The sequence below is a fragment of the Anser brachyrhynchus genome (genome assembly GCF_964034855.1).
Source record: "Anser brachyrhynchus genome assembly, chromosome: 5".
In the NCBI taxonomy this organism is placed as follows: domain Eukaryota; kingdom Metazoa; phylum Chordata; class Aves; order Anseriformes; family Anatidae; genus Anser; species Anser brachyrhynchus.
This window is the reverse complement of record NC_137699.1, coordinates 63,160,794-63,176,220: the sequence shown is the minus strand read 5'-3', so window position 1 is coordinate 63,176,220 and position 15,427 is coordinate 63,160,794. Positions and strand designations below refer to the sequence as shown.

General features: G+C 58.9%; 1 protein-coding gene across 1 annotated transcript; it reads left to right on the top strand.

Annotated features, from left to right (window-relative positions):
• Positions 1 to 207: 207 nt before the first annotated feature.
• Positions 208 to 13,888, top strand: GPR137C (G protein-coupled receptor 137C). The gene is made up of 7 exons (XM_080594119.1): positions 208 to 692; positions 6,452 to 6,495; positions 7,269 to 7,497; positions 9,382 to 9,531; positions 10,069 to 10,191; positions 10,325 to 10,440; positions 11,180 to 13,888. Exons 1-7 carry the CDS (start codon positions 342 to 344, stop codon positions 11,349 to 11,351), a joined length of 1,185 nt encoding a protein of 394 aa, XP_080450245.1. The 5' UTR covers positions 208 to 341; the 3' UTR covers positions 11,352 to 13,888.
• The last annotated feature ends 1,539 nt before the right edge of the window (positions 13,889 to 15,427 follow it).

The following is a 15,427-nucleotide window of genomic DNA, read 5'->3' as shown; positions in this document are numbered from 1 at the left end:
GACGGCAACCTAAAGAAGCCGAACCCCCCTCCGAGGAGGGGGGGAGGGCGGGGCCTATTCGTGAGTGACGGGCCGCACCGCCCAATCACCGCTCCTTCTGGGCGCGGCGGGCGGGGGCGGCTCCCGGCGGAGCCAATGGGGAGCGCGCTCCGCCGGCGGCGAGCCCCTCAAATACCGGCGCTCAGGACCCGCTCGTCCCCCGGCCGCGCTTGGTTGGCGGCGGGGCGGGAGGGAGGGCGGGCGCCTCTTGTCCGGCGTCTCATGGCGGCGGTGCCCGTGCGGGGCTGAGGAGCGGCGGCCGCGGGCTCGGTGCCGCCTCCCCCCCCCCCACCCCGCTCCCTATGAACCCCCCGGCGGCCCCCGCTGAGGGGCCGGCCCCGGCCGTGCCGTCCGGCGTGGAGCTGGGGCTGACGGCCGTCCACACGGCGCTGTGCGCCGCCCTCTTCCTCTTCGCTTACCTGCAGCTCTGGCTGCTGCTCTACTACCGGCAGCGGCGGCTGAGCTACCGCACCCTCTGCCTCTTCCTCGGCCTCCTCTGGGCCGCCCTCAGGACCACGCTCTTCTCCTTCTGCCTGCAGGGCTCCCCCCGGGCCCTCCGCCTCCAGCAGCCCTTCGCCCACTGGCTGCTCTACTGCCTGCCCGGCTGCCTGCTCTTCTGCAGCCTCTGCCTCCTCACGCTCTACTTCGCTGAGGTGATTTTTTAATCGCCCGTTATTTTTAGGTCCCGAGGGGGGTTTGGGAGGGTTTTGAGGGGGGCTTAGGGGGGTTTGGGGGGGCTTTGAGGGGGGGAGAGGTGCCCAGCAGCGCGCCGGGGTTGTAAAACCCCCCCTCAGAGTGAGCTGTGGGGAATATAGGGATTTTTTTGGGGGGAATGGGGATTTGGGGGGGGGAAATGGGGATTTTGGGGTCGTGCCCTGAGCCGTGAAGTGGGGAGGGGGCTCGGGGCAGCCCCCTGAGGCGCGCACACACACAGGGTGCCCCCCGCTCCCCACGGGGGTCTCCCCCCATCGCCTCCCTCCGTGGGGGTGGCAGCGCCGCGGGTCCTTTACGAGGCTTTTTTTTGTTGTTGCTATCTTTTTTTCTTTATTTCTCATTGATTTCCCTCCTGCAAAGGGCCCAGAAAGTGGCAGCAGCAGGGGCCTGGAGGGCCGCCAAGCATTACGTCACCAGCCGGAGCCTCTTCTGCTATTGTTGCTGCGCTCCCTCCGTCTCCTCGCCGCCAGCAGCCCCGCTCCTTTTCGTGCCCCTCGGTGCCACACAAAACCCCCCCCCCAGACCCCCCTGCCTCCCCCGTAACAGCCTGGGCTGCAGAGCCGGGCCCCTTCCCGGCACGACGATCGCCGCCGGGACGGCGCTGAGCCGCTTGTTTTTGTTGCCGATCCGTGTTCCTCCTTTCCTGGCTTCTCCCATCGCTCGTTTTTGTGTCTTATCCTCCTTCCCCTAGTCCTTCACACTTGGTTTTATTTACCCTCCAAAGCCTTCGCTCCCTCCCCTTCCCCCTCTGAACGTTTTGCTTCTGCTCCAGTTTCTCACCAGCAGCCCTTCGCCTCCCGGTTTGGGGACTTGTTTCATAAACAGGCAGCACTTTTCCTTCCAGCTCCGTTGTTGTTGTTCAGACCCTGCGCTCTGCAGCTCTCAGCTCTTCGCCAGCCTCACAAAGGAATCGCTACCACGCAGCGAAACCGCTCCGATGTGTCACCGGTGGGAATTAGGATTTCATTTTCCCTAGGACGTCTGCGCTCACGTGATACCCCCGAGGCTCGGGGCAGTGGGGTTGTTCAGCTGTGTGGGTGCTTCCCTGCCTGACACAAGCACCTGGAAGCTGGCGTAATCTGCTGGTGTTGGATACGTTGCCCGTCAAGTGCCGGCAGAATAACAAATGCTGCGTAATGTGTATGATATAATGTCTATAATCCATCTTCATGTTGAAGGGAGCTGACCTACCGATTGCTCCAGCTGGTAGGTGTTTGTTTGTCCCTTGGAAGGCAAGCTCAGCAGGGGATCCCGAGCTCTATTGCCCCAAACTGGCTGGATTTCATTTCCCTCGAGGCTACTGGACTTGTCAGCAGATTTACCTCCTCGCAGGCTCGTTAAAAGGCTCCCTTAAAGAAAAGCAAAGTACGTTCAGGCAGGCTCCCTTCCTCCTGTGATGTCTGTTTTGCGGTGGACTCCGGCTGGGTATGCCCTGCTTCTTTCTCCTTGAAGACCTAGAGCCAAGGGAAATCCTGTCTGAGGAAATAAGAGCTCAGAATCCAGAGTGGGAAAGGATGAAGTGACTTGTTGAAATGGGTGTGCGTGCTTAGCTGCAGAGCAGGGCCTGGCGCTTGGCTGCCCCGGGCCAGCATGGGCATCCAGCACGTTGTGGTGTTGGAGTGATCTCACGGTGGTGAAAGCTAGAGCTGGGCTTCGGAGAAAATCCACCTAGGTGGGCCTTTGGTGCTCTTCTGGCTTCCGTTTTAACAAAAGAAACGGTGCCGAGTCGGGATATTTGGCTTCCTTTGCTTGGAGAGCAGGCTGAAAGAACTAACCCATCCTCTTAGCTACCGACACATGGCACCTTTCTGCCAGCTGATGCCAGCTTGGATGCGTTCAGTGCTCGTCTTAAAGCACAGGAGGAGCAAGCAGGCACTGTCACTAGCTAGGGTAAAGTGGGAAGCTGCTGTGGAACCACAGCCCTCTGGCTGAAGAGGCTCAGGATCTAGAGATCTACTGAAGTGACTTCAAGCTGAAGGCGCTCAGAGGGCCTGGCGGTTCCCAGCTCTCGCAGGCCAGCCGGCAGTGACCTGTAGAGGAGCGCTGGGCTGTCCCTGCCCTGGGGCTGCTGTCCTTGTCTGAAATGCCCTCAGATAAAAGCTGAGGCTGCTTTTGTGCCGAAGGCACGGCTGATTGTCTCTGCACACAGTGCCGCCTTTGTGGAGATGCTGGAGAAATGGCATCTGTCTTAAGCAGGGAGGGAGAACGCGGCCTGTGCTGTGTTGTTTGCGCTGATCTCGCTTGATTTGTGGAGCTCCTCGGGCCGCGTACGAGCTGGGGATGACACGGTGCCGGCTGGGGGAAGAGCCTCGGGAAACAACAAACACCCCTGGAGAGCTCGTGTGAGTTTGCGCTGTTCCAGGACCGAAATTCAAACTGATGGAGCTGCCTCGCGCTCCTCCTGTCTGCGGGGTGAGGCTGTCCTGTTCAAGTTCCTTTTGTTGCAGGCTCGTTTCCACCTGGAGCATCGGGAGGCGTAGCGCCTCTTGCTCGGAAGAGTCTCTCTCCGCTTCGGATTGTCACAGTGAGCTTCCCTGCAGGAAACCTGGAGATCAGGGTCGATCGGAATTCCTCGGCTCCCTTCCCAGTCCTGCCCTGAGCAGGCAGAAGGATGCCCGGGACGCCCCAGCCCTGCTTGGAAGAGCTCCTCAGCTGCCAGCCAGGCGTCTGCTCGAGTAACACCGCCTTTCCCAAGAGCCTGCCAGCTTCTGCTTCCCCTGACTCGCCGTCAGGAGACGGTACCTGTAAACGCAGCCCCAACAACCTCATCCCGACCCTTTCCAAGCCCTCCTTGGCATCCCTGTCCAGCCTGGGAGTCGGCAGCGGTGAGCGAGGGCTCCTGCTCGGGGCTGCTCCGTAACCCTTAACCTGTCTGGGTTTCTCGGGGCGCTCCGTCGGGCGGGGTGACATCAGCCTCTTTCATCCTGGCTCGCTCGAATTGTGCTGGAGCGGACGTGCGTGGGGAGAGCTTCCAGCCTGGGAGCCGTTCGTCCTCGCTGCCCTGCGCCCGAGGGTGCTGCCTTCCCGGAGGGAAAACTGGGGGAGCCCCCACCCGTCCCTCCCCTCATCCCGCAGACCCCGGGTACGTGGCTCCTGCCTGAGGGGGGGCAGCTGCTGAGGGGTGACAGCCTCAAAACGCCCCGTCCCTGCACTCAGGGTGAGCAGGCGGCCGCGGCAGCAGCTGGGAGGTGACCCCCGGTGCCGCTCGGGAGACCGATTCCATCAGGAAGCGGCAGGTTTCTGCCCCTGCCGGCTCCGCTGCAGGCAGATGCACTGCGATGCGGCTGCAGGGCGGTGTTAAGGCCGCGGTCCCCGCTCGCGCGGGTGCCGACGCTGGTCATTAGGGCTGCTCGTGGGATGCAGGGTCTTCCACCCGCCAGCTCCTAGCGGCTGGGACATCTCCGTCGCTCCTCCCAAGGATAAGATTTTGACGCTTCGGGCGCGTAACCGCCGCGAGTTCGCTTTGTGGCCTCGGTGGCGTGAGGAAGGAGCTCGCTGCTGTGAAACGTCTGCTCAGGAAGGAAAGCCTCCGGCCGTACGGGGCCCCCGGCTCTGTAGCTCTTCTCAGTTTTGCTTTCCTCCCAGACCTGCAGCCGACGTGAGATGCTGACGGGACGCGTCCCCCAGAAGATGCCTGAGGCTCGAACTGTTACACGAGGCTGGCTGAGGAGTGCCTGTCCTCAGCCCTGCTGCTCTTGGGCTAGCGGAGACCTCCGTTTGCTGGTTTCGGCAGGCAACTGCGGGCTTCTTTGCTGGCCGCCCAGCTGGGCTGAAGTAACCCCTCACTGTGTGGGGGCTGCTGCAGGGTGTGATGCACTTCTGGAGGGCAGGGGCCTGGATTTCCTGCTCCTGCGAAGAACGGGGCAGCTCCTGAGCCGTCTCCCTCACGCCGAGCCCTCTCCGCCAGCTCTCCTCGGGCGCTGAGCGCCCTGCAGCGTTGCCTTGAGGATGGGAGCGCAGAGGTGAGCGGTGCTGTACCGCCTCCTGAGCCAGCCCCGTGGGGAAGCGGGGAGCTATGTCACCGGATGAGCCGTGCCTTAATAACCGTGAAAACGCTAAACCAGGTGGCGTCCGCTCCCTGCCTGAAGGTCCGGGACTGAAGAGCTGGGGGCTAAGAAAAGTGTGGATTATCTCGTGCTTCTGCCTGGTGCAGGCCAGGAGAAAAGGGTAGAGGGCTTCAGGGACTGCTTGGAGTGCTTGGCACAGGGTTTGAAGCTGTCCGGTTCCTGCAGGAAGGATTTCAGATGCTGAAGACTACAATAGTGGAACAGCCAACCCTCAAATCCTGAGGCGTTGCTGGAAACCCCGCTGGCAGGAGCCTGACTTCTGAAGCTTCGCGGCGCTGAAATCCCAGCGGGAGGAACAGCGGAGCAGGGGTGCCTTGTGAGAGACGGGTGGGTGAGCCTCCTCTGCAGCTGCAGCCGGGAAGGTGGCAGGGAGGGCTCCGTGCAGGAGGATTCCTTGCAGAAGAAGTGGAACCAAACCTGCGTGCAGCGATCGGATTTGTGCTGACCCCACGAGTGCGCATCCGCTGGATCTGCCCGGCCGGCTCCGTCTTCCCAAGTTCCTTCAGGATCCCTGTCCTCAGGCCACGAGCTCCGGGGCTGAATGTGACCCTCAGCTCCGGCGTCCTTCCCGCAGGGGCTGCAGCAGCACCTGTGCTTTTTTCGCAGCCCAACAACCAGCTCCTGCCGCGGCTGTGCTGAGCTGGCCTGTGACAAGCGAGCTCCGCGTCGCCTGTCCCGCTGCAGCAGGGCTTCGGTGCTCGTCTGACCTGTGACTTGGGAGCGTGCCTCCCTTCCCAATCTGTCCCCGCTTCCTTATCCCGCAGTCCTGCCCCGTAGGATTTGGCAGGAGCCCCTCTCCAACCCAAAAGGACGTGGAAACTTGCCTGTTGTGGGGCTGCCTGCGTGTGAGCTCTCCTTCGGCTGATTCAACCTCAAACTGAGGTTGCAGGGCTGGGCTCGGTGCCCTGCGGGTTGTTGAGAGGCCCGCGAGCCGTTGCGTTGAAGCAGCAGCTGGTCCTGTGCAACCCGCAGCTCCAGCCTGCTGGTCCCCGGGGAACGATGGCAGCGCGGATTCCCTTTTGGGCAGAGTGCATGGTGCTCTGAGTGAGCTAGGTGACGGTGATCTGCGGACTAACACGCTCGCCCGTTGGGTGTGCCACCCCTCGGGCAGCTGGGCCTTCCACCTCTTCCTCCCTCTGAGTTACTTCTCAGGTGTGTGTGGCCTACAGACACCTGAAGGGTGGAGGAACCGAGAACTCTGCGCCTTTCTTACAGCCTGCAGGTCCGTAATCCGGTGCCACCGGGCGCGTTTAGATCAGTTATTTGCCTTCCTGAAGGTTCCTCTTGCTGAGGAGGCCTTCTCTAACAGGGAAATCGAGCGTGACTGAGCTCCTAAAATATATAAAATATTCCTCTGAGTCCTTACGTGGCAAGGTCTTTAACACCACACCTAGGGGATGCTTAATGTCCTTGCCCATCAGACACCTGCATTCGGGCCTGGCTCCTGCAGGAAACGCCGCACCAATCTCTTCTGTGAGTGGGTGCAGAGCAAGACTTCGTGCTAGTAGGTGACGTAGTCCTTCAAGATACCCGGCTGGATGCTGGCTCTCCTGTTGTATCCGTCTTTACGAAGCTTAAAGGAGAACTGCGGGTCATGTTCAGTAACGCTGTGCAATTTTTTTCCCCCCTAGGTCATATTCAAAGTGAAATGTGCAGCTGAATTCAACAAGTACAAGTAAGTGGTGCTTCTCTAACGTAACCTTCAGAGGCTGCTTAAGGTGAATTAAAGCTTAATAAAGTGAATTAAGACTGAATAAAGGTGAATAAAGACCCCAAAAACTGAACAGAGCTAATGCCGTACCTAGCTGTGCTCTGACAGAGGGTCAGAGTTGCTCCTTGGAGCAGGAATGGGAGCTCTGAGGGTACCAAGGAAGCTGAAACGTGTGCTGCGTGCCTCCGAGTGCCATCAGCACCCCAGTACAGGTGCTGATAGGAAGCCAGAGGAGCTCTCAAGGTCCTTTTGAGCTGTCCCACCTCCAAGAGAGATGTGTGAGAGCTTGAGCAAAAGGTGGCACACCGTTGTGGGCACACCTTTGGGCAGCCCAGGTGCTGCCTGGCTGATTTCCAGGGCAACCCACGGTGGAAAACGCAGGCCCCAGTGGCTTTCAGCAAAGAAGCCGCAGTGGCTGTGCTGACTCAGAACGTACAGGCCGAAGTTAACGCAGAGCTCGAGCAACGCTTCAAATCTGCAGGATAAGAGCCCGCCTGTCGGAAGGCGAGTCTTGTAACTCGTGACCACTTACACAGCTCGTGCCGTAGGAGAGCAGCTCAGACAAATGCTCTGCAGTCTTGGGCCGTCAGTACAACCGCTGAAACTTCCTGGAATGCCCAAATTTCGCAGCGTGCCTCGTGTTCTGCTTGCTGGGAGGCCCTCCCTGCTGATGAGGCTGGAGGATTGTGATGTATGACTCCAGAACCGTTTGACTTACCTCTGTTTTTCCTCTCCAGGGTCCTCTTGTACCTGGGCTCCGTACTTACCAGCCTCCTCTTCCTCGTTGTGAACCTGACTTGTGCAATGCTGATCCACGGGGAGGTCCCGCAGGAGCAGCTGAGGTGGACAGTCCTCGCCCGTGCCCTGGTCAACGACAGCCTCTTCATCCTCTGTGCAATCTCACTGGCTTGCTGCATGTGCAAACTGGGAAAGATGTCTTCAGCCAACGTCTACCTCGAGTCCAAGGTGGGTAAATGCCTCGTGAACCGCGCTGGGGCTGCGACCGTCGGCTGGGTTCTCAGCTGGGTATGCGTAGAGATGCAGTGCTTAAAGCGATGCCGGCCTGGTGGCAGCCGAGCTACTCTCAAATATTCCTTCAAATATTCCTTCCTGTGTGAAGGTGGCAGCTCTTGGACTCCTCTCTCCAGAAGTGCGTGCTCCTGCGACGGGGATGATGTGTCCTGCATGCTTTGGGGGAACACATCCGCGGTTTTCCTGGCACAACAGGAGGCTTAGGAGCTGCTTATGCTTTTCAGTTGTAGAGGTTTAACTTTGGAACTGAATTTTTAGTTTAATTTTGGAATTTTACATTTGGAAGAGAGGGTAAGAGATGGTAAGAGGGTAAGAGACTAAGAAGTAAGAGATGTAGCTTCTGCAGTATATTGCCGCTAAGCCCAGTGAAGTCTGTAAAGTCTCCAGAATAGCTCTGACGTGCGTAACGCAGCTCTGCAGAGGGGATCTGCGAGCAGTCCAGCGTTAGCTGCCTGGCTTGTTTAAGCCGGAGGCAGTGCTCACCTGTCCTGGTTGAGGTGAGCATCTTGGATGGGAGGAGAAGCTTCTGTAGGCCCTGTCCCGAGGTGGGAGGGGACAGGTGATGTTCTGAACATGTCTAACTCTTCTCCAGCAGGTGAAGCGGGTGAACCACCAGCAGCCTCACCCGAGTGGGGCAGCAGGCCGCATTTAAGCGTGCACCTGAGAGCTGCGCCCCTCTTCCTCTGAAAAGCCCTTGCTCCTGTCAAAGGCAGTGATTTCACCTAGCCTGGCGCGAAGGGCAGGCGGCAGTCTCTCGATCGGCCTGGAAGCATCCGCAGGGAGAACTGTAGGATCAGGGAGCAGGCAGGTCAGCTGCCTGGCTCAGGTATTTTTGAATCGCTGCCTTCCCAGCGGTGCAGCGTCTCACCTCACGTGCTCTGAGCCTCCTTCCAGGTGTCAGGAGGACTCCTGAGAGACCTTCTTCCCGGTGTGTCCTCAGTCAGGTGAACCTGGGGGGTTAAAGCACTGCCGTGCCTTCCTCCGGAAGGAGGCTAACCGGGGCGTGGGGCTTGTGAAGGCTGTTGGATGCTTTCCTCCTCAGGAACAGGAGCGAGGTGACAAGCCTTCTTGCAGCAGGCAATGCTGCAGAGATCTAGATGAAGAGAACCGCCTTGCGTTGGCCGGAGGCGTCTCTTTTCTCCTTAGGTCATCTGCAGGACCCCTCAAAGCGCCTGCAGTCCACTGCCCAGCATCCAGGAGCTGTGGCTGCAGCCGTAACTAAGCTGACAACCTGCCCAAATCCTTGCTCAGGCCAGGTATCCAGCTCTAACTGGCTCTGGGCATTAATTAACTCATTAAGTTCTTCATCAAGGAACTTGTCTGTAAAAACACTTTCAGCCCAAATATCCTGGCTGCTTTTCCAGACGAAGGTTATATTCAGCGTGAGGGGCACTGAGCTGCCGCAGAGCGAGCCAGGTGGGCGCTCCTGCTGCAGTCCGGGCCTGCTCAGAATGCAAAAGCAGCCAGATTTTCGTAGCGGCTGTTGGCTGGTCTTCCGGAGGAAGGCAGCGGGTGGGAGGCCACCTCTGGACCACCGGTTTGGAGCTGACAAACAACTCAGCAGGTCCCTGCCTATCGATAAAATCCTGAGGATGTTCCTGTGCCTTGAGCCTTTCCTGCTCCGAGGCCGCATGGCTCTGCTACTCCCGTGAACTCATCACACGAGGAAGCTCTTAACCAGCTCTGAATATTTTAGCAACAGCGTACGAATGTTCTAGGTCATTCTTGCCTGCGCAGCTTCTCGTGTATTTAAATGGGGGTGAAATCCAAGCTCTGTAGGAAGGTCTGCGTTAAAACCGCTTTTCCTTCCTGTTCCAGGGAACGTCTGTCTGCCAAGCTATTCTTGTGGGATCTGTGGTTGCTCTTCTGTATTCCTCAAGGGCTTGCTATAACCTGGTAGCTGTGGCCATATCTCCAGACAGCGTTCCTGGTCCGTTTAATTATGGCTGGGACAACCTTTCTGATAAGGTAAGTTTGTCTGTTACCCGCTGGGTCCAGAGCTAGGAGCAAAGTGAAAGGGCTCCCATGGGGGGCGTGTAGAGGAGAAGGGTGTTACCTGGGGGGGGTCTGTTTCTCCGAATCTCCAGAGAAGCTGGATTTCTGCGTTCAGAAGCCCTGCTTGTCCTCTCCACTAGGGCAAGCCTGAATCTTCCTCAATCTCCCTAGTTCAGGAGGGATTCTGTTGCCCTCATCAATTTCAGCCTAACTCTTCTTTCGGGGGAGAGGAGGAACAAGTCGAGCAGAGCAGAAGAGCGATGTTTAATAAGGCATGGCTGTGCAGGGGAGAGTCGCTGGGGGAGCTAGCAGTGCCCTGGAGCACCCTGCAGAGAACTCTCTCTCCCTTGAGATGGCAGCGGTTGAGTAAGGGTCACAGCTTTTGGGTTAGGGACTCCTGCCTTCAGCAGGATCTCACCGCATTTGCAGTTATCCTGAGTTGTGCCCAGCTCTGGGAGCTGTGTAGCTCTGATGGCTAGGAATCGAGAGACCTCTGACTTCTGTCCGCAGGCGCACGCGGAAGCGAGCAGCGAAGAATACGTCGTGTTCGGAGTGGTCCTCTTTCTCTGGGAGCTGGTGCCAACCACCTTCGTGGTGCTGTTCTTCCGGGCGCAGAGGCTGAGCCAGAACTTGGTAGGTTGGGGCAAGCTGCTGTGGCTTGAACGCCTCCTGTCTGGGGGAGGAGCCCCTGGTGCCCGGCGTGTGGGGGCAGACCTCTGGGAAGGCCGTCAGAAATCTCACTCCTGGCCTTTTTTTCCTTTCGCAGACTCCAGCAGGAATGGTCAACAGTCATAGTTACAGCTCCAGAGCCTACTTCTTCGACAATCCGAGGCGCTACGACAGCGATGACGACTTGTCGCGGCTTGGGGCCAGAGAAGGAGGGTAAGCGTTGTGCTGGGCACGTGGGGACAGCTGCTGTCTGGTGTGCAAGCAGCAGGGCTCCTGGATGCTACTCTTAAGAAAAATCCTGGCATAAGTGGCAGCTTGGGCAAGGTGAATGGGGCAGAGCCTTCTGACTGAGCTTGGCTTTGTTCCTTTCTGCAGCTCAGAGCTGTTTTTATCAGGTAGAAGGGATTAGAAGTGGGTATCGCGCTGCTTGCAGGTAGAAATGTGCAGTGGTTGCAGACAGGAGGCCTCATCCAGGAAGGCTGATCTCCCCTCAGCTGGGGGAGAGGGGCTCCTAAATTACCTCCAGAGGAGTTTTTGCTACTGGAAAGTGAGGTGGTGAAGCCCTGGGAGAGATGTGGCCTGTGGGACAAAGCTCTGCAGGAACACCCGGGACGGGGGAGGATGCTCTGGTATCCCCAGCAAAACTAAAGGGAAACCTGGCCTCGCTGCCTGGGGCTCTGAGGTCCTCCTGGCCACTTATTTTTTTGTGAGGACCTGAGAAATTCTGTCTCTCCTTGACCAGTTCTGTAGGGCCTGGTGCTCCTTTCTTTGCACCCACTTCCTCAAAGCCAGGTTCCTCGGAGATCTGCTTGTCCTAACCTCCCCCTGCAGACGCGCACCATGGTCGGTGCTGGGGGCAGAACTCCTCCCTGGGCTGCTTAGCAGTGGAGGCAACACTCAAAATTATCAATCTCTGAGTCCCTGTCTGTCTTTTTTTTGCTCTCTCCTCCAGCTCGGCCACCCCTCAGTGCTCTGGCTGCTATGGGTCCCTGGCCGGGAACGACAGCTACGCGGTGGGTCCCCAGCTCGGCGGGGCTGCTGCAGACAGTGCCCCCTTGCTCTTCGCTGCCGGCGGCTCGGAGGCGAACGCCCACCAGAGCTCGTACCCCGCGCCGCAGAACTGAGGAGGCTGCGGGGCCCCTTTTCCTCCCAGAAGTGGCATTCATGTATAGGATCGTAACCTGGTTTTTGTTTTTCCCTCTCCCCCTTCCCCTGAAGCATCTAACTCATTGACACAAACATTCCACTACCTGCCGCAGCCGTGAGCGGGACTGAGCCTGCGGCTGCGGGCAGTAAGCGAGAAGAGAACTGTGACTTTAAGGTACCATGTAGCAAAGCGAAGCTGAACCCTCTGGAAGCTTTTTTTTTTCTTGGTCTGGTCCTCAAGATGTTGGCAGCTAAATGCACCAGAGCTTCCTCACTAGAAAAAGAAACATCAAATGCATATTTGCACTTTTATCTGCACACTTGGAAAGGAACGGATCTCGCTCAGACCGCGCCTGGCCTGAGACTGTTCTAGTTACTCTTTTAATTGCACATCCGTAGCTGGGAGAGGCGCCGTCTTCCTGCAAAGATGTATTCTGTGAAGTACTCTGCATCCTGACTCACGTGGGAGCGTGGAGCTCAGCTAACAGTGTTACGGGCAGGGCCCGGGGCAGCGGGTGTCGAAGCGTGGCCCCTGCGGGGGCTGCTGAGCGTGGTCTCGCTCCGACTGCTGGCCCTGCCTGCACCCGCTTGCTGCTCCGCCCTACTCTAGGGTTGCGGGCTCGAAGCGCACCCACAGCGAAGGCCTGTGACGGTGGGATCGAGTGCTCCTTCTGGTGGTGAGGTGGCCGCGTCGTGACCGACCCCTGGCTTGTGGTGGAGGAAGAAGGCTGGCTTTGGGCTGGAGCTGCTGGTGAGAGGGAGGGGATGAGGTTCTGGGGGAGCTGGGGGCTGGAGTTGGCTCAGCAAAAGGATGTGCAGGCCTGGAGTGTGCGTGTGAAACCAGGGCTGCTCCACCTCTTCCCCCCTCGTGGGGTTCCTCTGCCCCCTCTCTACTCACTGGCATTTAGCAGAGAACCGAGGCTTCTAACCTGAGCAAACGTGAACCAGCAGAGCCCCCAGGGAGGTGCAGGAGGCCTGCTGTTGTGCAGGGAGGGGCAGAAGCTGCAGCAATCTGGTCCCTGGGCTCCTTCCTCTCCTCTCCTGGCTCTGCCCTGGGGTGCCGTGGAGCAGGCTGTGGCCGCAGGGCCTTGGTGTGCTGGGTCAGGCTGGGAGGAGGCTGCTCTCAGCCCCGCTCTGTCCTTCCCTCGGCCTAGAATAGCCAGCTTTGGCCCGGCTTGCAGCTCTGTTGGGCTCCGGGAGGCGAGGCTCCGTGTTTCGGACTGGATGTGAGTCCCGGCATGTCCCTGAGCCACGTGTGGGATGAGCAAAGTGGCTCTGGACACGTGTTCGGATGGAAGCGCTGGTCTGGGGCTGGCAGCTGCTCTGACCCCCTCGTGAAAACGTGAACTGGAGCTGCCCAGAGCTGCCCCTGTTGCTCAAACACACCCGCCTCTGGGAGACCCTTACAGGGCCAAGGCCTTGCACGCATGGAGCCGCGCGGCGCGGCCTGGCTGGGGCTGTGGGACACCAGCATGGAGCTGGGTGCTGGCAGGGCCCCATGCAGCAGCCTGTGCGAGAAGCCCCAAGCAGCGGGGGCAGCCCTGGCCTCTCCTCGCAGGCCCTGCCCTCGCTGGTGCGGCCTGGTCACCCCCCTGTCACCCCCTGTCACCCTGTGTCACCCCCCTCGCTTGCACCCAGCTTGCTGCCGCTTGTCACCCCGAGCACACCCGGCCCCTTGGCATGGTCCCTGCGCCAGCCTGGGGGGGGGGCCTCCGTGCTGACCTGCTCCACTCGTGCTGGCCCAGGAAAGGAGCAACCTCAGCTGGTTTTTGGGGAGGGCTTTGGGATTAGGAGCCGCGGCACAGCCCTCTTGCTGTGGTACTTGAACCAGAGAGCTCCATCCGTGGCTGCTCAACTTATGGCGGAGCTAAGGAAGGCCCCAGCCGCCGCGTGTTGCCCTTCTTCCTTCTCCCATAAGTCACCAAAGACAGCAAACGACGCTAGCGGCCCCTGTTCTTGCTTAAATTCCAAAGCACTAGGAGCACTTTAAGTTTTTTTTTCTTTGGAGGGAAGGGAGCGTAGTGCAAAAAAAAAAAACAAAAAAAAAGAAAGAAATAAAAATTAAAGGGCTACAGGCTCATTGTTCGTATTGCACTGAAGCACACACCACCACCATGATCTTCCTGGCGTTAGGAGCGCAGGTCGGGGCAGTGAGTCGCCTTGCTGATGTACTCGTGAGTGACTGGCAAAAAAGTGTTTTGGTTTTCCTCGTTTGTATGGGTGGCCGTTAATTTCAAAGCTCTGACTGCTCCCCGTGGGGCCGGGCTTGTGTTTTACCGAAGTAATTTATAGCTGAGAAGTACAATGACTTTTTTAATGCGTAGTTGCCTTTCATTAAACTTTTTTTTTTTCTTTCTTTCTTTCTCTCTTCGGTCTGGTTTAACAGTGTGTTGGCTTTGCAGTCAGGCAGCTGCTGGCTGCAACAGGAAGCTGTGGCCAATGAATGTACCTATTTGTCCTTCACTAAACTGTAACCAAGCACTACGATGTTGAAATAAAAAAAAAAAAAGACCAAGTTTCTGCGTTGCCAGAGGCCCGGCTGAGTTTTGCTGGTGGCATGGCCCAGCCAGGCCAGCCCCAGGGGGGCATCCTGCAGCCCGCCCTGCCCAGCTGAGGGGCTGCGGTGGTCGTGCCAGCGCGGGACATGGGGACCTCTGCCTGCTCCCCCCACAAAAGTCACCGGTAACTCCCTAAAGCTGCCTCTGGCCAGGCAGGAGGTGCCTGTGCAGCATTCCCACGGGTTCTCAGGCTCCTCTCCCCACCTGCGACCCATCCAGGTGGTGCTGAGCTGGGGAGGAGGCGAAAACCTCAGCCCAGCAGCTCTGGGCTCCATTTCCTTACACCCCAGCACGGGTTTATCAGCATGGCCTTGGGCTCGCTGCAGATAGCAGCAGCTTCATCAGTGCACATGCTGTGTCTGTGCACAGCACTGCCTGCCTCCGCACCCCGTTTTGGGGGGCAAAAATCATGGCTGGGGCCACCTCGCCCCCTTGCACGTGTGTTTTGTTCTTGGGTAGCACCAACCCCCAGCCTCTCCTTGGCCCTGCCGTGAAGCACAGGGCTGTGGGACCAGGCTGGCAATAGGGCCCTTACTGGGTGCAGGGAGCTGGGGCTGTGCCTGGCCAGGGAGGGAGGATCCGCTCTCTGCTCTGTGGCAGCAGCTCTGCCCTACGTCCCCAGCTTCTTGTCCTTGGAGCGGCAAAATTCAGTTTCGCCCCAGCCTCTGAGGAGCAGCAGCTGTACAGCGGGTGCATCCTTTCCCTTTTTGGCCCTGCCCAGCTCCCAACGTGAGCTGAATCAGGGCAAACCGGGCTGGGGGGGGGAAGAGAGGAAAGCCAAAGGGTGCCAGCGCTTGCTGCAGGAGAGAGGCCGTAATTCGGCTTCTGGCAGCACCTGGCTTAGGGGGTTGCAGGGGTGGGCTGACTTTTGGAGGCCCTTGTCCTAACTAAGAGAGCAGCGGGCGCCCTCAGGCCCTGGCTGGAAGCAGTGCAGCACTGCAGGGCTCCTCTAACGAAGCCCCGGTTGCTGTCACAGCTCTGGTTGCTGGCAGCAGAGCTGGGGAGGGGGGGCTGTGCTTGCCCTGCATTTGCCTCACTGCATGCCCACCCTCTCCTTTTCTGTAAGAGAGCAAAACCCTCAGCCACCTTTTTGAAGTTGCACTTTGTACTTCTCACGTGGCAGGAGAGGGGCCTGGGCTGTTTCTCCCCCAGTTTTACCCCAAGATGGAGGGCCCAGGCTGGCCAAATGGCGAGCTGCAGGCTTCCCTCGGTGTAAGGCTGCTGTGGCTTCAGCTCCCAGCACCCTTAGCACAGCGCAAGGAGCACTGCTCCCCCTGCAGCACTACCCCGAAATACCATCTGCTCAGCCTGGGAGGATGCAGAACCCCACGGGACACCAAGCAGCAGGTCAGGCCTGCTGCAGGGACTCACCTCGCTCTGTCCAAACCCAGTCATTCGTTGTGGGGAACACAAGGACGCCACTATCGGGCTGGCAGTAACCTGCAGGGAATTTAGGTGTGGGTCAAGGCACATCGGTAACAAATGCTGGGGCCACG